Raw genomic sequence first — 23,780 nt, 5'->3', positions numbered from 1 at the left:
GTCCTCCTGGCCATTGGACCCTACTTTATTCTTTGTTATTTAGTATTGCCTAATCTTATTATTGTCTTTTATAAACTGTTCTTTGTTCATCTTGTAAAGCACTTTGAGCTACACTATTTGTATGAAAATGTGCTTTATAAATAAATGTTGTTCTGTTAGTGTTACTGAATCTTTCAATAACCACAGTACCACTAGGGAATGTTATTTGTGTGTGAATATATACAGTATATATATATATATATATATATATATATATATTCTAGCAAAATACCCGTGCTTCGCAGTGGAGAAGTAGTGTGTTAAAGAGGTTATGTAAACATATATATACATATATACATATATATATACATATCTACATATACACATATCTACATATACACATATATATATACATATATACATATATATATATATATATACACATCCACATATATATACATATATATATATATACACATATCAAAATATATATACACATACATATCACACATACATACACACACACATATACATATATACATATACACATACATACATATACATACATATATATATACACACATACATACATACATACATACACACATATATATACACATACAGACACATATATATACATATACATATTTACATATCTACATATATATATATACATATCTACATATATATATACACATATATATACATATCTACATATATATACATATCTACATATATATACATATCTACATATATATATACATACACATATATATATATATATATATACTGTATATATATATATATATATATATATATATAGCCAAATCCGCACGCTTCGCAGCGGCGAAGTACTGCTTTTAAATTTTTATTAAGAAGAAAAGAAAACCTTTTTAAATTGAGGGAAAATATACCAATAGATAGATAGAGATATAAACAATTTGTTAAGGATCTGTTTTTTTGTGAAGCTGCCTTTACACAGCCTCTCCGCTGTTTTATAAACGAACGCCATATAAGGCCGTCCTTTCTCCTTGCTTAGCGGTTCTGTATTGTTTTATTGTTCGTTTATTACAATTGTTATAGTTATTGTGTAGCTATTTGAGACTCACTTTTCTGTTCAGGTACCCATTTCCTTTATGTAATCCGCGGATTCTCCGCTATTTTTTGTTCGTTTATTACGATTATAGTTATTTATTGATTCCCTTCTTTAGCTGACTGCCTGCTCATATAAGGCGCTCTGCTGTTTTTTTGTGAAGCAGCCTTTACACAGGTTCTCCGCTGTTTTATAAACGAACGCCATATAAGGTCATCCTTTTTCCTTGCTTCACCAAGGAAGCAGCCTTTTTATTTAATCCACAGGTTCTCCGCTGTTTTATTGTTCATTTATTACGATTGTTATAGTTCTCTTTGTATACCACATTGTCAGTTCAGCACTCCGGTTGTAATATGACCAAGCTGTGCAAGCTTACTGTTGAGAATGCAACGTATAGTTGTACAGGAGAAAAGCAATCTTGCCTCAAATCAATGGCAACCTTTTGTAGGTCTATGAACTTAATTTAAACTTTAGGTGTACACGGTGCTTTGTTTCCGAAGTACTGTACCTGCACTCATGAAAATGTCTGTATGCGTCAGTCGCTTCATATTCTTTTCCTACATTATCAATTGTGTAATGTGTTTTTTGAACAGGTTTGATTCATCGAAGTGATCACTCGTGCTGCGTTCAGTCAGTTCACGTGAGCCACTCTCTTGTGTGATGTAGCGATGTCCACGGCTTTATTTAATGTTAGCTAAGACCCGGCACTTAAAAGTTTCTCGCTACCGCAATTTTAACTCCGTTACAAAGTGATCCAAAGTCTCGTTTATACCTCGTGTCTTCTCATTAAACTTGTATGTCGCGAATATGGTATTGCAAACGGCAGCGGGAGCATTTCTATAAATTGTGTAATGTGTTTTTTGAACAGGTTTGATTCATCGAAGTGATCACTTGTGCTGCATTCAGTCAGTTCACGTGAGCCGCTCTCTTGTGTGATGTTGCGATGTCCACGGCTTTATTTAATGTTAGCTAAGACCCGGCACTTAAAAGTTTCTCGCTACAGCAATTTTAACTCCATTACAAAGTGATCCAAAGTCTCGTTTATACCTCGTGTCTTCTCATTAAACTTGTATGTCACGAATATGGTATTGTAAACGGCAGCGGGAGCGTTTCTATAAACTTAATTTAAACTTACGGTTTACACCGTGCTTTGTTTCCGCAGTAGCTGCACTTATGAATATGCTTGTATGCGTCACTCGCTCGCTTCTTATTGTTTTGCTGCCTTCTCAATTGTGTAATGAATGTTTTCTTCAGCGCTCTTTGGGGCTCTTCCTTGTTTTCTACGTACTGCGTTCACAGTCAGTTCACGTGATTACGTGGGAGGCGTGATGACGCGATACGCAACTCCGCCTCCCACGGCCATCGAGCTGCAGTCTATTACAGTATATGGACAAATAAGAGGTTCCAGTTATGACCGTTATGCGTAGAATTTCGAAATGAAACCTGCCTAACTTTTGTAAGTAAGCTGTAAGGAATGAGCCTGCCAAATTTCAGCCTTCCACCTACACGGGAAGTTGGACAATTAGTGATGAGTGAGTCAGTCAGTCAGTCAGTGAGTGAGTGAGTGAGTGAGTCAGTGAGGGCTTTGCCTTTTATTAGTATATATATATATATATATATATATATATATATATATATATATATATATATATATATATATATAGAAAGGTGTACGTAATAAAGTGGCTGGTGAGCATATATGACTATGACTTATACATGTGTATAAAAGTATAAATCTTTATATATAATCTTCATTTGGATCTTGATCTTTGTTTGTCCGCGAATTCACTGCCTTGTGTGGTGTTCCTGCTGTGTTCAGTAGAGGGCAGTAGTGATGGAGGAGGAGAGGAAGTGAGGGGGAGGATCGTTGGATGAGGTTGGAATGTGGTGATTAAAGAGGACTGAACTAAAGGAGACTACGTGCTGTTTGTACTGGCTGAATACACAACACCTTGGTTGTTACTTTTGTTTACAAACACTGTCGATAGCACTCTTTGTGTTTAAATCTGGTGTTGACACCGTGCTTTGTGTTTAGATCTGGCGTCGACACCTGCTTCGTTGTCAAGACTGTGGTTTTTTGTGTTTCTATCAACCGTCGTTGGCAGCACTTCGTCCAAATCGAATGTTCACCCACTTCTTGGAGTCAGCAGTCAGAGTATATAAGTCGGGCACACTTCTGTGATTTTCTATCAGTCGGCGTTTGGAGTTCAAGAAAGAAGCATTGGCTCTTCCTTACTCTTTGGATTGCCACAAAGCAACCTGCGAGATTGGAGAAAGGTTGAGAAGAGATCGTGAGAGGAAACGACAGCGTCATGAAAACGAGACGGACTGTGAACGGAGAGAAGCAGAAATGCTCCTCCACCACCACATAATTACTATTCGGACAGTGATTCCGAGTAGGCCGTTCCTATCGAATTAATGTCCAAGGGTTTTGTTTTGTAATTTTGTTTCCCTTATAAAAAATTATAATGCTGTGCGACGAAGGGCCCAGTTCACGACTGGCACCCGCGTTTAAACAGGGAGCCCTTCACAGACAACTTTAACACGCGCAACGTAGTTGGGCGCACATGGCTAGTATTATATATAAAACTAAATTTCTGTGTGTGTTAGAGCATCATCACCACATTATCACTATCACTAGGGAATGTTTTTGTGTGTGTATATACAGTTAGGTCCATAAATATTTGGACAGAGAAAACTTTTTTCTAATTTTGGTTCTGTACATTACCACAATGAATTTTAAATGAAACAACTCAGATGCAGTTGAAATGCAGACTTTCAGCTTTAATTCAGTGGGGTGGACGAAACGATTGTTTAAAAATGTGAAGCAACTAAAGCATTTTTTTAACACAATAAAATTTCAGGGGCTCAAAAGTAATTGGATAAATTAAATAACTGGAAATAAAATGTTCATTTCTAATACTTGGTTGAAAACCCTTTGCTGGCAATGACAGCCTGAAGTCTTGAACTCATGGACATCACCGGATGCTGGGTTTCCTCCTTTTTAATGCTCTGCCAGGCCTATACTGCAGCGTCTTTCAGTTGCTGTTTGTTTGTGGGCCTTTCTGTCCGAAGTTTAGTGTTCAACAAGTGAAATTCATGCTCAGTTGGGTTAAGATCAGGTGACTGACTTGGCCATTCAAGAATTTTCCACTTCTTTGCTTTAATAAACTCCTGGGTTGCTTTGGCTGTATGTTTTGGGTCATTGTCCATCTCTGTCATGAAACGCCGCCCAATCAATTTGACTACATTTAGCTGGATTTGAGCAGACAGTATGTCTCTGAACACCTCAGAATTCATTCGGCTGCTTCTGTCCTGTGTCACATCATCAATAAACACTAGTGTCCCAGTGCCACTGGCAGCCATGCACGCACAAGCCATCACACTGCCTCCACCGTGTTTTACAGATGATGTGGTGTGCTTTGGATAATGAGCTGTTCCACGCCTTCTCCATACTTTTTTCTTGCCATCATTCTGGTAGAGGTTGATCTTTGTTTCATCTGTCCAAAGAATGTTTTTCCAGAACTGTGCTGGCTTTTTTAGATGTTCTTTAGCAAACTCCAATCTAGCCTTTCTATTCTTGAGGCTTATGAGTGGCTTGCACCTTGCAGTGCACCCTCTGTATTTACTTTCATGCAGTCTTCTCTTTATGGTAGACTTGGATATCGATACACCTACCCCCTGGAGAGTGTTGTTCACTTGGTTGGCTATTGTGAAGGGGTTTCTCTTCATCATGGAAGTGATTCTGCGATCATCCACTACTGTTGTCTTCCGTGGACGTCCAGGTCTTTTTGCATTGCTGAGTTCACCAGTGCTTGCTTTCTTTCTCAGGATGTACCAAACTGTAGATTTTGCCTCTCGTAATATTGTAGCAATTTCTCTGATGGGTTTTTTCTGTTTTCGCAGCTTAAGGATGGCTTCTTTCACCTGCATGGAGAGCTCCCTTGACCGCATGTTGTCTGTTCACAGCAAAATCTTCCACATGCAAGCACCACACCTCAAATCAACTCCAGGCCTTTTATCTGCTTAATTGAAGTACTAGGGTGTTGTACCGTGTTAGCCATTATGAATGTAAAGACAAGCCAAGAAAAATGACACCTTTTATTGGCTAACTAAAAAGATTACAATATGCAAGCTTTCGAGGCAACTCAGGCCCCTTCTTCAGGCAAGATGTAATCTGCTTAATTGATAATGACATAACGACGGACTTACCCACACCTGCACATGAAATAGCCTTTGAGTCAATTGGCCAATTACTTTTGAGCCCCTGAAATGAAGGGATTGTGTTAAAAAAATGCTTTTGTTGCCTCACATTTTTATGCAATCATTTTGTTCACCCCACTGAATTAAAGCTGAAAGTCTGCACTTCAACTGCATCTGAGTTGTTTCATTTAAAATTAATTGTGGTAATGTACAGAACCAAAATTAGAAAAAAGTTGTCTCTGTCCAAATATTTATGGACCTAACTGTATATATATATATATATATATATATATATATATATATATATATATATATATATATATTGTGAGAAGAATGAATCTCCAGACATTATAAAGGTTTGGGGCAGCCAGCCGTATATTATATCCCAGTTGCAAAAGTTTTAAATAATTGAACAGAGATATTCACAAGACTGAGTCCAAAACAGAACTGAATACTTGGAGATAAGATGGCGGTTTTAAGGGCTGGGGAAGGAAATTATGTCATCTATGCTGGGACCGGAAGTGACGTCATCAGAGGTGCCGGAGCCGGACGTGACGTCATCAGAGGTGCTGGGACCTGGTGAGATTTCCTGGGAACGGTCTGCAAGAAACTGAGAGAGACAGTCAGCACACTCTGCCACCCCCTGGTCTGGTGTAGTATTACATTTACTCGGGCCCTTTAGCTGTCTCAAAAAAAATGCTTCTTGTGTGCACATTTATTTTTAACTTGGATTTTAAAAAAATCCAAATGAAAAGAAACGTGGGGAGTTAAGTGACATCCATCATAGCAGAGATCTGATTTCACCAAAAACTATGGGCACAGTTAATTTGATCGGAGATCTCCATAAGGCTAAAGGGTAGGAGCTATTGACATACAGACATTTGTTAAAAGCATAAGTAGAAAATAAGTGCCATGTTGGGGAACACGGTTATTCACGAACTATGTTATACCGTTAACTATTAGAAAATGACATGTTAGAAAAGTGTTACTTTTACAAGAAACTATGCAATTTACCAGTATGTGTTAAGTCCTAAGCACAGAAACAGTGCATGCAGATATTAGGGTATTTTGAAAGTCGAGTCACCTGTAGCATGTAGTCAGTTAAAACGAATAGGTTCAGTGCAGATAAAGCCGACAAAGTCTCAATCGCACTAATTAAAACAGCAATGAAAAAATCCATAATGCGTTGGCACTCTGTATCGGCATGGCAGCAGCATGTTAAAATAAAAAAATTCATAAAAAGTGACACTGTCACTTAAAAAAAGTGCCGTCTTGAGCTGTGTTGTGTGAACCTTTCACTGCAGCTGCTAGCCTCCGTCATTCATGAGCTAGTTCAAGCTTTGATGAAAAAGTAACAACCCCACCAACACTGAAACAGTAATCAAAGTAATTAGTAGGTCATTCCTAATAGGAATAGAGAAAAGCACAACAAAAAAGAAAGAAAAAGAAAGTTATCTTTATGTATTGTTTAAATTATTGTTAACATTGTTTTTTTAAGGAGCAATTGCTGACAAGGATTTCAATGAAGAAAATAAATCTGATATAAATTACTTCTGGGTGCTCTGGGTTAATTTGGGTTAAAGTATGTGTAACATTCAAAAAAAAAATGAGACGTCTCCACTTTGCTTCAGAGCTGTTTATAACTGTGTAAAACATCTTTCCTTCAAACGCTGATCAAGTTTCAAGGAAAAATGTTCTTTTGACAATGATAAAAGACAAGGGAGACAACTTCTTGTATGAATCAGAATGTGCCTGATGTGTGTGTGTGCGTGTGTGTGCGTGTGTGTGTGTGTGTGTGTGTGTGTGTGTGTGTGTGTGTGTGTGGAGGTTGTGTATTTTAGGAACTAATATGGTGGAGTGTATGGTGGTGCAGTGGTTAGCACTCTTACCCGGTGATGGGAAGTGAAGGTTCAAGCTTATATGTTTTCTGTGTTGAGTTGATATATGTTCTGTGACTGCATAGCTTTTTTCTGGGAATGCTTTATTGCGTGGAATTGTACTGTGTGGTGTCCCAATCCTGGAAGTGTTCTTGTTTTTGTAGAATCGGCTCGCCACTGAAGATTTGTCTTTCCTTGTTGTCACTGACTTGGATCGCCATGGAGCCTCCTGTGATCTGGAGACCAGTACCCTATTGAGCTGAGCTGTGAATGCTCCCAATTTGATGAAGTTAACACCAGCTTGCATCTTGAGAGGCTGTTTGGTGTTTGTTCTGCCAATTAAATATAAGCATGAGCAGCAAGGAGGCTATAAATGCGTTGATCAGTGAATAAAAAAACACAACCTTGAGTGAGTGTGTGGTATGTGAAAGAGATCTCTGTGAATGAAGTGCAATTTTGAAAGAAATTTAAGCAAGTATGAGAATATGTGATGTGTGAGACATTAGGACAATTTAGTGAAACATGCAAAGTTAATAAACTAAGTTGTGTCCTCTCATTTGTCAAAACTCTTATGTTTTAAATTTGAGAATTTGGAGATGGATTGAGATGGATCTTATTTGACTAAGTTTCTAAACTCTGCAGAAGTTTTTAGTTTTTTTGCTTCAGAAATTTATTGACATATTACTGTAGTGGCTGTTGCTTGTTGGGATTAACTGTTTTAATAATCCCATAACATACAGTTAAGCAACATGGACTTTGATAGGCCAATTATGTACCAACTTTTTATTCATCTTTACATTGTTCCTCAGTGTCACACTGTAAAATAAGTTGAATTAAGCAATGCTTGTTTTGCAGTTCTGTTAGATTTTCAGAGATTATGCCTCTAAAGCCATTAAAGATACAGTATGTAGAATTGGAATGTTATTTATTATGATTTTTCCATAAATTTGTTAGTTTTTATATTGGAAATCTTTTTGTTTTCATCAAATCAAAACTTTGTTACTGCCAGTAACCAAAAGTATATTTTTCTGTGTTATTCTAGGTAAAACTGGATTTCAAATTCATTGCTTAAAAAGCTTTGAATTATGAGCTGAAAAGCTTCTGTGCAATATTTATATGTGCACATCCTATTATCTGAATTTTAAATATTCATTAATATGAATTAAAAGAAAAAAAGAATATTTTATGCCAGCATCAAGAATTTAGCTTGGTAACATCTGTATATACTGTAAGTAATCATACCTAAAGATGGTTAAAAAAAAGTTGGGATTTTACACAGCAACAACCATTACACAAGAGTATGATAAAAACATTAAGAATGTGATCATATCTATTGTGGTTAGTTAAAAATATTTCTATTCCTAGTGAAAATGCCTAAATATGGTTACATTATTGGAATCAATATTACACTGATGTCATGATAATTTATTCTGCCATCCTATGCTCTGGGTAAGTATATGCATGTAAATGTTTAAATCCCAGAACTGTTTCCCAAGTGTCCATTGAAAATTGTATTCGTAATGTGAACGTAGATACCTCTATAATTTAAATGCACAAAGTATTTCTTTTTGGTATACATCATGATATTATCCTATAAAAATAGTCCTGGACCCAACACTTGTACACATGATTCTTCACTGAGGATTACATTTAAAGCAAATCTATTCTGTTTTTAATTATAATTTCAGTTTCCCCTCAGCATTTAGATACATTGATCTTTGTGTATAGATGCAGTGCTTATCTTAAGGAGAACTATATTTAACCTATTTAGTACATTGCAATGAACAATACCTCACTGGAGTTGTAGCTTCTTGATAAATATGGCAGCAAAGGCAGGTGCATCATTACAGATGTTAACTCACTGTTCTCATTTTGTCAGTTCTTAACATTTTCTTCTAATCAATTTGTATGCCACAATTAGCTACCTGAAAAACAGGTAGAGTACCTGCAGATTAAAGATTGTTATTTTTTTCTCTTTATTGTTCATTTTTTCTCTTAAAGTGTTTCCTGTTTTTCAGTATAAACACTGCATCAGTCTAATCTACTTTTTTTCTCATTTTGTAGTGCTTTTGCATTCCTGAAGTTTATGATCATCTGGATTGTGATCTTAATGGCAGACTTCATATTAGAGTTTCGATTTGAATATCTTTGGCCATGTTGGCTTTTCTTTGGGAGTGTTTACACCTTTTTCCATTGCCATGGCCTGGTAAGAGTGATTTTATTTTAAAATTATGCAAAAATGAAAAATAAAGTGAAGTTAAAAGCGGGGTAAAATGAAGCATGTCAATTGCTAATGTTTTCCATTTGATGCTTTTTTAATAGCTTCAGTACAACTTACAACTTATTTTTGTATAGCACTTTTAACATGCAGGCACAAGGCACTGTGAAAAATGCTCAGGTAAAATACAGGTATTGATTATATAGAACTAATTACTAAATTACAGAACTGGCACACATACAGTCAGGTCCATAAGTATTTGGACAGTGGCACAATTTTCATAATTTTGGCTCTATACACCACCACAATGGATTTGAAACAAAGCAATGAAGATGTGATTGAAGTATAGACTTTCAGCTTTAATTTAACAAAAATATTGTATGAGCTGTTTAGAAAAGAAAGACATTTATATACTTGGCCCTCCTATTTTCGGGGGCTCAAAAGTATTTGGACAAACTAGCATAATTATAAATATAATGAGCATTTCAATATTTGGTTGAAAACCCTTTACAGTCAACTTCAACCTCAACATTATTGTCATATGTAATGCAATACAATACAATACAATGATAGTGTTATTCTGCAAATCCTCCAGAAATTGGCAAGAATGCACAACAACAGACAATAACAACAACAACAACAATAATAATAATAATAATAATACATTTTACTTATATACAGTAGCACCTTTCCCATGCATTACAATAAACTAAAAACACTCAGGTGAAAAAGAAATCCAAAAACAAACAAAAGTAAGAGTGCACATGCAAATAAGTTTTTCAATGTAATACTTTGCCAGGCCTTTACAACAGCTGTCTTCAGTTGCTGCTTGTTCATTGGACTTTCTGCCATCAGTTTTGTCTTCAGAAAGTAAAATTCATATTCAGTTGGGTTGAGGTCAGTTGATTGACTTTAGCCATTGAAGACTATTCCACTTCTTTGCCTTGAAAAGCACTTGCTTTGCTCTCACAGCATGTTTTGGCTCATTGTTCATCTATACTGTGAAGTGTCATCCTCTCAGTTTTGTAGCATTTGGCTGAATATGAGCAGATAATATAGCAGTACACTTCAGAAATCATTCTACTACTTCTGCCAGCAGTTATATAATCAATAAACACTAGTGACTGATTTTTTGCAGCCATGCATGATCATGCCATAACGTTATCCCCACCATGTTTCACAGATGATGTGGTATTCATTGGATCATGAACCGTTTCTTCTCTTCTCCATATATATTGGTATATATTGATCTTACTTTCCTTTGTCCAAAGAAAATTGTTCCAGAATTGGACAGGCTTTTAAAAAATGTTTTCTGGCAAGGTCTAATCTGTCCTTCTTATACTTCAGGTTTTACCAGTGGTTGGCACCTTTTAGTAAACCCTCTGTCTTTGCTTTTATGAAGTCTTCTTTTGATTGTAGACTTTGGCAATGATAGATCTACCTCCAGGAGAGTGTTCTTAGTTTGGCTAAATGTTGCAAAAGGGTTCTTCTTCACCAAGAACAGAATTCTGCAATCATCCAGCACAGTTGTCTTCTGTGGTTTTCCAGACCTTCTGGTGTTGCTGAGTTCACTAGTGTGTTTCTTTTTTTTTTAATAATATGCCAAATGAATGATTTGACCATTACTCGTGTTTCTGATATCTCTCTAAAAGTTTTGTTTTCACAGCCTAATGATATATTGTTTTTACTTGCATGAGCAGTTCTTTGGACCTCATATTGAGAGTTCACATTGCCAGTTCCAAATGCAAATTCCACACTTGGAATCAATTTCAGACCTTTCACTTACTTAATAGTTAATGAAAAAATGAGGGAACTGCTCCCATCTGGCTATGGAACAGCATGTCATTCAAATATCCGTATACTTTTGAGCCCCTGGAAATGAGGGGCTATGAAGAAAAATGGATGGAATTCCTAAATGGCTTATAGACTATTTTTGGTAATCCCCTTAAATTAAAGCTGAAAGTCTATGCTTCAAGTGCATAATGATTGCTTAATTTCAAATTTATTATGGTGGCGTTCAGAGACAAAATTACATTAATTGTGTCACTGACTAAATATTCCTGGAGCTGACTGTATAATTTCATATTTGTTAAAACATGCAGAGAAAAAGGTAGGAATCGATTAAGCATAAATGGAAACCAACAATATCTGTCCATAAAATATTTGATCAACTACAGCCTGTTGATAATAGTGGAGATTAAAATTGTAAAAGAGAAAGTCAAAAACAAACTCACAGTCCTAGAGACTTCGCCCAAATGGCTGCCTATCCCTTCTTTACATTTTCCTGTTTGTTTGTACCATTTTACAAAACATTACGTCATGTAATTTTCTATCCTGCTTAGTCCTAAACAGGGTCACTGAGGGGTACTGGAACCTATCTTAGCTAGCACAGGGCGCAACGCAGGAACAAACCCTGGACAGGGTGCCAGTCCATTGTAAGGTGAGCACACACACTCCAACTACATACTAGAGCCACTGTAGTATTGCCAGTCCACTTAACCTACATGTCTTTGGACTGTGGGCGGAAACCAGAGCACCCAGAGGAAACCCGCGCAGACATGGGGAGAATATTCTAACTCCACGCAAGGATGACCCAGGATAAATATACTCACATCCCTACTGCAAGGCAGCAGCTCTACCACTGCAATTTCCGATTTTACAAAATGTGTAGTATGTAAACAGGAATAGTAATAAATAAGCCTTTATCGTCTTCCTTAATGAGGTAATATATGCAGTACTTCATATACATAGTCACTGAAAATGATGGCTAGGTTTTCAGATTTTTTATTAAAGTAATACTGCAAAACTCAATGATAATTTTTAGAAAATTGGCAAAATTGTAAAGAAAAAATCTAATATAATAAGTCTCAACATGGGCACCATTTATAACTGTGGTGCTGCTGAACTTTATTCTTGCCCACTAGATTTGTCTGACAATGTGTGATCAGTGAGGCTAAAGAGGTGCCATCTCACTGACTAGAGTCGGAGACTTAATGTGATACCTTAGTGAAAATAGTAACACTCATCAACATCTATTCAGCACTGTCATTGTTCAAGAAAGGTGACCATGAAAATGTGTGAAAACTAATTTGTCTTAGTAAAAAAAAAAAATTAAAACACATTGTTGCATGTTTTGGATTTTCTGAAACAGCACCTTGGAATAATACATTTTGGAATCCAAATAATCTTTTTCTGCTACCCTCTATACTGTTCTATCTGAAACTAACAGAATAATAAAAAAGCAGCATGTACAGACTCATTTTCTTGATAGCGCCATCATCTGTGGTGTTTGCATGTATCATTTTTTATTGGATTTATTCATTCTTTTACTCAGTGTGCTGTCGTATTAGCAGCTCATGTATATTTTGAGGTTTTAGTGTCTAAAGGTTGAGGGTATGATAGTGTGATCTTTTTTTTTCAACACAAAGGCATATTTATAGCTCGCTTCTTAACAATATACTGATGTACGTGGAGCTCTTTATTGCACTTGCGTGAAGTGCTGATACTGTTCATTTGTAAAGAGCCATTTGTGACTTATGATTGACTTAATTGTGGTAAAGATTAATGAATGCTAATGACTAATTTTTTTTTATATTAGGGCAATATGTAGCTCAGGGTAATGGCAAACAAAGGCAGTTCGTTTTCTTGTGTTTTACTGGAATGACAAAAAGCGTCAGCCGGCAAAATAAATTCAATATCACTTGTTTTCTAAAGCTTTACAACATATCAACATGAACACTGGGTGTTTTGCAGTATTTAAATATATTCCACCTTTCTTTTTAACCATTTTTTGCTTATCTAAGCAATAGAGAAGCACCAACGAATATTTTAATGTGCGGTGACAGTCTAGTATTTTTTCTAACTTGTATGAAATTTTAAAGTCATCCATCCGTTCAACTGTTTGTCCAGCTTGGTGTCACAGAGGTCAGTACTTTTTAGGGCAGTTTTAGACACTGTGCATCAGGTACTTTAAAGTCACATGTTGCTAATGAAACTTTGAAAGAAGTCTTTATTGGTGCTGTTCTACTCCCTGTGTGTCAGAAAAGTGAATGCAGCAAAAATGACCCATTGCAAAATCAAACAGAAACCATCCAAGATTTCTGGCACATTACTGAATGTAAATTCTTGACTATGACAAATGCTGGATATCTTTTTGAACCCCAAGAAAATGGGTTGAATAAAAATGGCTGTCATTCCTAAACGGCTCATATAATATTTATGGTAAACCCCATGACTCTGAGGCTAAGGATCTATGCTGGTATCCAGAAGGTTGCCGGTTTGAATCCCCGTCGCTGCCAAAAGAGATCCTACTCTGCTGGGCCCTTGAGCAAGACCCTTAACCTGCAATTGCTCCAGGGGCGCTGTACAATGGCTGAACCTGCGCTCTGACCCCAAAGGGTATGCGAAAAACTAACAAATTCCTAATACAAGAAATTGTATAAGGCGAAATAAAGTACAAAACAAAAAAAATTAAAGCTGAAAGTCTACACTTCCATCACATAATGATTGCTTAATTTCAAATTCATTGTGGTGGTGTACAGAGGAAATACTTTTGAACCTGACTGTATAATTCCATATTTTTTAAAACATGCAGAAAATAAGGATGAGCCGATTAAACATAAATGGAAACCAACAATATCTCTCTATGAAATATTTGATCTGCTATGGCTTATTAACAATGGTGGAGATTAAAATTGTAAAAGAGAAAGTCAAAAACAAAGTCACAGTCCTGGAGACCTCGACCAATTGGTCACTTAGCCCTTCATTACATTTTCCTGTTTGTTTGTCATGTCATGTCATTTTCTAACCCACTTAGCCCTGAACAGGGGGTGTTGGAGCCTATCCCAGCTAGCACAGGACGCAATGCAGGAACAAACCCTGGACATAGTGCCAGTCCATTGCAGGGTAAACACACACTCACACTCCAGCAACACACTAGGGCAGGGGTGTCCCACTGCAGTCCTGGTGGGCCGCAATGGCTGCGGGTTTTCATTCTTAATTAGTGAGCTGTTTTTGCTGCTGATTAACTTGTTTTTTCTTAGTTTTAAGTGACGTGACTCAGACCCCTTAGTTGTTTCTTTTTCTTTAATGAGAAGCCAAACAATAATGAGACACAAAACAAGTCGCCACATGACCAGCTAACCTGAAAATAAAGAAAGGTGAAGGTCTCGGTCATGTTGGTCTGCCCAGGTCACCAAAACATCATGACGGTGGTCTAAGAAATGACAGAAAATCAACAGTCTACTGTGGCAGAATGAGAGCAGCAACAAGTCATGATATTAAATAACGGCTTTAATTAACAGCAAGAATTGGCTTCTCATTAAGAAACTGGTTGGAGTGAAATTAGCTAGAGGTTGACGTTCCAATTTAGCTGGTCATCTGTTGGCTCGTTTCACATCTAATTTCTGTTTGGCTGCCATCTAATGAAGAAACAGATCAATTCAGAGGACTGAATCCTTAAAAACAGGGCTATTAAAATGAAGGCAAAAAGGAGTTAATTAGCAGTAAAAACTGCTCACTGATTAGGAACAGGTTTATAATGAAAACCTGCAGCCACTGCAGCCCGCCAGGACCAGAGTTGGACACCCCTGCACTAGGGCCAATGTAGTATCACCAATCCAATTAACCTGCACGTCTTTGAATGCTGCTTAATTAGATCTTGCCATATTTTAAAAAGTTTTGAACAGGTCCTCTAAGTGAGAGTTTAATTTTTTCCAATTTCAAATAGTATAGAACATCATTTATTCACTGGCTTATAAGAGGTGTCCTGGTATTCTTCCAGCAACATAAGTCTATCCATCCATCCATTTTCCAACCCGCTGAATCCGAACACAGGGTCACGGGGGTCTGCTGGAGCCAATCCCAGCCAACACAGGGCACAAGGCAGGAAACAATCCTGGGCAGGGTGCCAACACACCGCAGAACATAAGTCTACATGCCAGAATTATGGTTTAGATAATTACAGTCAATTTGTTCTTCTCCACTTTAAGCCCATCTGAGAGTACACCTAAAACAGCTCTTAATGGGTTAGGAGTAATTGTGACACCAAGGCTGTCTGACAAGTATTAGAAATTTTTGTCCAGAGAGATGTTAATTTGGTACATGCCCAAAATATGTTGCCAAGTGTGGCTGGAGCTAAATTGCAATGTTCACATGGTTAAATATTGGCCTGCATACATATTGGACAATTTTAAACAAGATAAATGTACTCAATAAAAGATTTCAAGTTTGTTGATTGAATGCTTTGCGCATATGGAACTACAGTGTGTTCTATGTATGGCTGCCTTCCACTCCTTTTCAGAGATGTACCCTAGGGTCTTATAAAAGGAAGAGACTTTAAAATGTTTTTATGTGTTGTTGAGATGCTGTCTTCAGGATTGATAAGTATTGCCTCTGGAATAGAAATAGGTGGGAGTTGAGGAAACTTGGGTAGGTTGCTTTTAGCGAAATTTCTGATTTGAAAATACTGGAAAAATTGTGTTGTTGGGAAGTTAAATTTGAAGTGTAATTGTTCATAAGATGGCAAGGCATTATTTATATACAAAATTCTAAGTGTTTTTAATCCTGGACGTTTTCCAAACATTAAATACTGTGTAGGTTTAAGAGGACAGAAAAGTGTTTATCATGTAGAGGTGCAACAGATAAGAGCCTTTCTGTCTTAAAGTGCTTCCTACATTGATACCATATTCTAAGGGATCGGTGGACACTTGAATTAACAATATATTGATGATAATTTTTACTTACTGGGGCACAAAGTAGGGCATATAAAGTACAGGAAGATTTTATTTCTACTACAGACCAGGCTTATGTATATTCATTTATCTGTGTCAATGTCCAGGGGCCTCATGTATAAATGGTGCGTACGCACAGAAATGTTGCGTAAGAACATTTCCACATTCAAATCGCGATGTATAAAACCTACACTTGGCGTAAAGCCACGCACTTTTCCACGGTACCTCACACCCTGTCGTACGCAAGTTCTCCGCTCGGTTTTGCAGACTGGCGGCACCCAGCGTCAAAGCAGTATTACTGTTCCTGTGTGGTTACCCTTTCTTAGATCCACATCCACGACGGCGGCTTTATCAAATACACTGAAATTAACTGCATATCATTCTTAAATTTAATGCATCTGATTGTAATTAACCTGTAACAATGTAATGGTCTACAGAATGGTCAAACTATTCTAAATACCATAACTGCTTTAGCGTTGTTACTCTTACTGCTCCCATTAGGGGTTGCCACAGTGGATCATCTTTTTCCATATTACTCTCACTGCACCACTCGGAGTATTTATATCACTGTATATGAGTATGAATCACAGATCTACAGCGATTGGAAAGAGAATTATTGGTATACAGCACTCGCTGCCTCAGCCATTCGCTATTTGAACTGCTCTCATCCGACCAACGCTTCACAGCCTTTCCTGTTTGGACCTCGTGGTTCACAAACAGTTTCATCCCAAGAACTATACACGCACTCAATCAGTCCATCAAGTGCTCCTTGTAGAACTGTTTGTCCTTGCCGTGAGGTAATTGTACTTAAGATACAGTTATAATATTGCACAACCTGAGCCACTTTATAAAGCGTGTATTTACATATGATGACAATATCATTTTTAAGATGAAATGCAGCAAAATATGTTGATTATATTATACAGATAAAACTTTAACTTTAACTACACGGTGCTGCAGCGCTAGCGAGCTTGAGCTTTCTTCACAGATTGTTCCTGCCTCACGCTGTATTTATGCTGTGGCTGGCGTGACACTGGAAGGATAGATGGATAGAATAATTAAACATTACGAAGATATTTCGATATTCCTTAAAAGTTTTGAAGAATCGGCGTTCTAATCTTACAGATGGCTTAACGTCTATTACAGAGCTGATTGTGTGGCAATTGGGTATTTGGGGAAAGAAAAGTAAGGACAGGAATTGGGGGTTAGTACGTTTGAAAAAGACAGTACTTCTGTAATAAAGCATTTCATTGAAAGTCGCGCATGGCGCAGCAAGCATCTTGCTGTAAGACATGAACAATCACTGCGCCACCATGTTCCCATGTTTAATAACATGCTTCAACTTATATCATCATGAAAATGATATCACGTATACTTCTCAGTTTTATTCAGAGAGCTGTAATATTACGAACGTAATGGATTCTGTGTCCTGTCGGAGGAAGAGCACGTAGTGATTCAGGTACATAGAGCACATATAAGATCAAATATACAACAAAGCATTTAACGTGCTACTTTAGTTACGATGGGATTTGAGAAACTAGTAAATTAAACGATTTTAAGATGAAGTTTATGATGTTCTACTTTAATGACAAAATAAACTACGTGATTAAAGTGGAAATTTCGATTTTAAAGTTGACATTTCGTGCTTTTTTCACACTGTGTGCCTTTTTTTTCACTGTACCCTAATAAGCTTTCATATGACACTCAGACGGTGGGCTACGAGTCGCCTTTTCACGCCGACTTTGATATGTGACAACTTTTTTATTTCGGGCACCGTGCGCCTTTGTGAACTTGAGCTTTTGAGTTTCTCCGACACGCTATGTCACTCGATCAGCTTCCTTTTGTTGCTTATATAACTGTTTAAACCAACAAATAGTACGTTTTTCTTTGCCTCCATTTGGTATTCACTGAAATTCTTCTATTTTTCCTCGTACTTTTGCCATTGCCTTTTCACAGAATGCTGGGCTTAAGGGCTATTTATATTGATTTGCATATTCAAAGAGGCGTAATTCTGGGAGGAGTTGGGGTGGGACAGCAAGCATGTGCACGTGCGTTTATTTCCACGCTGAGCGGGATTTATGTAGCGGAAGAACGCGGAAGTTGGTGAACGCACAGATTCCTGCATCTGGATTTTTCTGTGCGTAAGCACATTTTGGCTTTTGTGCTTACGTCATGTTATAGTGCAAATTCTACGCACGACGTTATGCATGAGGACCCAGGTCTTTATAGCTTGTATATATGCTGGCCAGTATTAAAATTGAAAGTTAGGTATCACTATGCCCCATTCTGCTTTAGGTCATTATAGAGTCACCTTTTGCATGTGCATCAGATTCCAAATAAATGAGGTTATAATTGAATCTAATTTCTTAAAGAACAGTTTTTAATGTATATGGAGATGCTCTGAAGTAGAAATAGAAGCTTGGGAAGGAAGTTAATCTTGACAGTTGATTCTCCCTACTAATGAAAGATGGTGTTCAGACGATCTGTTCACATCTTGTTTAATTTTTTCCATGCAGATAGCAAAATTTTCTCATTTTTTCTTTTATAGATATTTGTGATATTTACCCCTAGGTACTGATCTACTAAAATAAATTGCAAGGTGTCCAGTCTAATATTGTGTGCAATTCACCTAGAAAAAGCACACCTTTATTCAAATAGATAGATAGATAGATAGATAGATAGATAGATAGATAGATAGATAGATAGATAGATAGATAGATAGATAGATAGATAGATAGATAGATAGATAGATAGATAGATACTTTATTAATCCCCAAGGGGAAATTCACATACTCCAGCAGCAGCATGCTGATAAAAACAATATTAATTAAAGAGTGATAAAAACACAGTGCAAGTTAAAAAGTGCAAGGTGGAGAGTGCGAGGCAGGTACTGTATAACAGTGAATAACATTGTATAATGTTACCGTTTAGCCCCCAACCCCGGTGGAATTGAAGAGTCGCATAGTGTGGGGGAGGAACGATCTCCGCAGTCTGTCAGTGGAACAGGACAGTGACAGCAGTCTGTTGCTGAAGCTGCTCCTCTGTCTGGAGATGATACTGTTCAGTGGATGCCATGGATTCTCCATAATTGACAGGAGCCTCAGCGCCCGCCGCTCCACCACAGATGTCAAACTGTCCAGCTCCTTGCCTACAATAGAGCCTGCCTTCCTCACCAGTTTGTCCAGGCGTGAGGCGTCCGTCTCCTTTATGCTGCCTCCCCAGCACACCACCGCATAGAAGAGGGCGCTCGCCACAACCGTTTGATAGAACATCTGCAGCATCTTATTGCAGATGTTGAAAGACGCCAGCCTTCTAAGGAAGTATAGTAAGTATATGTTAACATCATTATTCAGAAGTGAAACTTGTCTGTATGATACACATTGTAATAAGTCCTTATTTTTGTTTGGAAAGACGGTAATTAATGCTTGGCGTAAAGTTTGAGGTAGGATTTTGTTGTCTCTAGATTCTATAAACATTGCTAATAGTGGTGGAGCTAACTTATTTGAAAGTGTTTTATAAAATTCCACTGGTTATCTATCAGAGCCTGTTGCTTTCCCACACTGGAGTGAGTTTATAGCGTCTAGTAATTCTGAGAGTGTCAGTGTTTTATCACATTACTCTGCACTAATAGTATCTAGCTATGGTATTTGTAATGCATCAAACACTCATTAGATTGTGTCTTATCATCTTTAAGCTGGGTAGGATATAAGGACTAATACTACTCTCTAAATGTGTGGGTTATATTTTGATGGTCAATGATTTTATCTCCATCTGTGTTGGTAATTTCTGTTATTGAGGTGCAAACTTCCTGCTTGTGGATTTGTTGAGCTATGAGCTTATTAGCCTTCTCTCTGTGTTCGTAGTATTGATGTTGCAGTTTAAAAATGAGCTGTTCCATTTCTATGATCAGAGGGGCGTGGTTGGAGATAACAATAGCATCGTACTTGCAAGATTTGATAGAGGGCAATAAATTATTATCAATTAAGAAATAATCGGTTCTTGTCTAACTGTGATGTATTGGTGAGAAGAAGGAATATGCTTTTGATTTAAAAATCTCCATGGGTCTGAAAAGTTCTGCTGTATTACAAATGGTGTGATTATTTTTGCAGTGTTAGATGTTATTGCCACTGTAGTTGAAGACTGATCCATGACTGGATTTAAAACACAAAGTCTCCAACGATTATAATTTTATGAGTGTTCACATTAGGAATAGATGCAAATATATTTCGGATGACATCTCTATCATCCACATTAAATGCATAGATATTTATCAAAATTACTTTAGATTGAAATAAATTACCCACCACCATAAAATATCAGCCTTCAGAATCAAATACTATGTTTGATACTACAAATGGGACTGTTTTGTGAATTAAGATTTCCATACCCCTAGTTTTCTTTGTATAGCTAGAATGAAAGATTTGTGCAATCCAATCTCTTTGCAACCAAAACTAGTCCTTACTTATTAAGTAAGTCTCCTGTAAAAATACTACCTTGGTATTTAGACCTGTTATATGGGAAAATAATTGTTTTCCCTTTTGATCATGATTGATTTATATAGCAATAAAATACCTGAAACTGAGTAGCCCGATTGTTCGTTTTGACAAACTACAGATTAAAGGAAATTTGTTGTTAATTTTCAGACAGAAATAGAAGATTATATTTGAAAATAACTACATTTGTATTTTCTCAAATTTTCTCCCCTTCAACAGCTGCTAAACGAGCCGCATTCTGCAGCGTTAAGCAGTGCTTATGCAAAGCCGAAATTAGGTGTTTCCTTCTAAATTGAAAGTGATTTTTGATGACCAATTTTACATTTTCTCCTAAAGAAGCAAATAGATGGATTCTTTTGCATTTGATAAGTGCAGAAAGATAAATCAGTTAGCGAGACAGTTTTGCCTTTGCTTATATTCATTTTTAAGGCCTTAATTTATATGAAGCTGGTAATCTATCACATTTTTAGAGGATTTTGATTTTTAGGTTAGGCTGTTAGGTTAGGCAATTTAATCCAAGTAGGAAAATTTAATTATCCCATAGGGCTGATGGTGCAGTGGTTAGCAGTAATGCTGCACAGTCCCATAGATCAGTATTCAAATAATATCTTGATTTAATTGTGTTTGGAGTTTACTCATTCTTTCAAAGTTAAACGTGTTTTCCAGGTACTCATCTTTTCTGTTACTTTTCAAAAAAGATTGTGTCACCACTGAATATGTATGGATCTGATATAAACTTTGCTGATTGTGTATGAATGTACCACAAAATGAATTGTGTCTCCTAATTTAAAACCACTAGGCACTGGATAGGCACTCGCTCATATCAGTTGTAAATGTAATAGAAAATTGAAAAGGTTATGAATTAAGGCCACTGGTTTTGTATATTACAATCAACTTTATATTTAGGTAGTAATGTTCATTTAAGGACTCCATTATCTGTGTTCAAGGTATATCTTGTACATGCTTTGAAAAACATATTTTAAAATAACATCTTGAATCGTGTACAGTATATTTATGCAGAATATTACCAGATTCCTTCATACTGATCCACAAGGAATGTGAACTGAAGAAATGAGTGATAGATAAGTAGAAAGAATATCACATTAAATAAAAATAACTTCAAACATAATGCTAGAGCAAAGTGATTTAATCAGTATAGGAAAAACTCCAAGTGACAGTGACATTTCCAAGATGACATTCTTTTCAAAAAAATAATTTAACAATTTTTAATGGAATACTCCACTGACAAATGATGATTCTTTTATATGATATTTACCCCATGTTGTTTGTACTGAAGGCTAAGTAAAAAAGTAATCTCATATTTTTATGATGGTGGAGACCTCAGAGATACTGATATACTATATGGCCAATTGCTTGTGGACAGCTGACCATCACACTTATATGAGCATGTTGAACATTCCATTACAAAACAATGACCATTAGTATCAAACTTGATGCTTTACACTACTCCAGCTGCTGCTTGACATTGTACATAATGATCTTAAGCTTGTATGAAGCTGCTTGGCCAAAAAAAAAAAAAGACATTTTATGAAGCTTTCAATAAAACAATTCTTGTCCTGATGTTGCTTAGACTGTTGTAGTCAGTTTAGAACTCAGTTGAGAATTATGCAACAGAGGATGGATAATTATTTGCACATTATGCCCTTTAGTACTCAACTCTGTGAGTTTTTCATGGTCTACCACTGTGTGGATTTTTGTAATTTTAGTTGGGTTTTGTTATATGCTTTATGAATAATAATATCATGATAAACTACCCAATTTATCTTATGTGCACATTCCAAATTTCTTCTCTGATATTTTTCTCTCCAGTAACTGAAAAATACTGCTTAGGATCGATAATAAAAATAAATATTCAAACATTATTAAATTAGCACTGTTAAATTAGTGAATTTTAAGATAATCCAGGGTATTTTTGTTAAAGAAACTCTTGAAAGCTGTATTAATAACATGTTTTTAAAATCTAATTTGTCAGGGAATCCCACTGTTAGATGTGTAATATTTGCTATTGTAAGATTTATATTTGCATAATTAGCTCTTTAAGAATTTACTAAATAGTAATATTAAATGGATGAGTATAAATTTCAAATGTCACTCCTGGTTTTTTAATTGTCCAAATCTATCTCTTCTTTTTACATTTGTCCAAAAATTATGTTTTACCTTGCTCCATTATTTCAGAAGACCTGTAATATGACCTTTATTATTCTGTTTTCATGGTGTCTTATGTGAGTGATCAGTCTTTGTTATTGCTTAGCCTGTGCATAAAAATTTAAAAAATGAACTGGACTTACATTACTTGTTGTCAATTAGTCTTAATCATTCAAAAATGTGACATATGTGCTTTTCTTTTGTTCATCACAGTTTAGGGTTATACTTATAAGCACTAGTTTGCCTAACAAATGACACATTTAGCATTTGCATATTCATATTCAGTATGCTGCTTTGCCCATCATGGCCATTATGGTTTTTGTTAACATGCTGGGATTGGCTTCAGCAGACCCCTGTGACCCTGTGTTAGGATATAGTGGGTTAGATAATGGATAGATGGGTGGAACGTATCATAACAATAGGGAGAGGTACTTTTTGCTTTGAAGCATTGAAACACTAAGTGAATTTTATTTTCATATTGACAAATGGAGAAACTCATTTTCTCATTAGTGTAGACATGCTAAATATCCACATTGTTTCAAACTTGCAGTACCTCGACTTTTACTTGTCATAGCCAGTTGTTTGCACTGCCAGTGTACAGTTTCCTCCCACATCCCACGGTCTTATGTTCCTAATTATGGTTGTGTGCAACCCTTAATTGTATTTGCTGCTTAGAAAATGAGTGGATGTTGGACAGACAAATATAGATGTACTCATCACAATCAGAGAATGAATGTTAAGCGTCTCTTCCTTTATTGGGTCTGTGTAGGACACTGTATTAAAAAGAGATTGATCTCACTATCATTTTATCTCCTCTTACACATCTGTTGCAATTACAACTCACATCTGATCTGTCCTGTCAATGCACTTGTCAAAGCATGCACAAATCCATTACTAAACTAACTTTATAATGAGATAAAAGTGGCAACAACGAAGGCGTCAGTGTGTATGTGTTTTGGCTTTTTTTAATTAATAATAATTAAAATTCCAGGAATTCTACTGCCTGAAAAACATCCATTT

At 36.4% G+C, this 23,780-nt stretch overlaps 1 protein-coding gene across 1 annotated transcript in view; it reads left to right on the top strand.

Annotated features, from left to right (window-relative positions):
* Nucleotides 1–23,780, top strand: part of si:dkey-12h9.6 (macoilin) — an 81,823-nt gene that overhangs the window by 22,051 nt on the left and 35,992 nt on the right. The window contains exon 2 of the mRNA XM_028797448.2: nucleotides 9,217–9,358. Coding sequence (XP_028653281.1) covers nucleotides 9,217–9,358 — 142 coding nt within the window. The remainder of the gene's footprint in view (nucleotides 1–9,216; nucleotides 9,359–23,780) is intronic.

The sequence above is a fragment of the Erpetoichthys calabaricus genome, chromosome 3, assembly GCF_900747795.2.
Source record: "Erpetoichthys calabaricus chromosome 3, fErpCal1.3, whole genome shotgun sequence".
NCBI lineage: Eukaryota > Metazoa > Chordata > Cladistia > Polypteriformes > Polypteridae > Erpetoichthys > Erpetoichthys calabaricus.
Note: the sequence above shows the minus strand (reverse complement) of the source record. Positions and strands in the feature narration are given on the sequence as shown.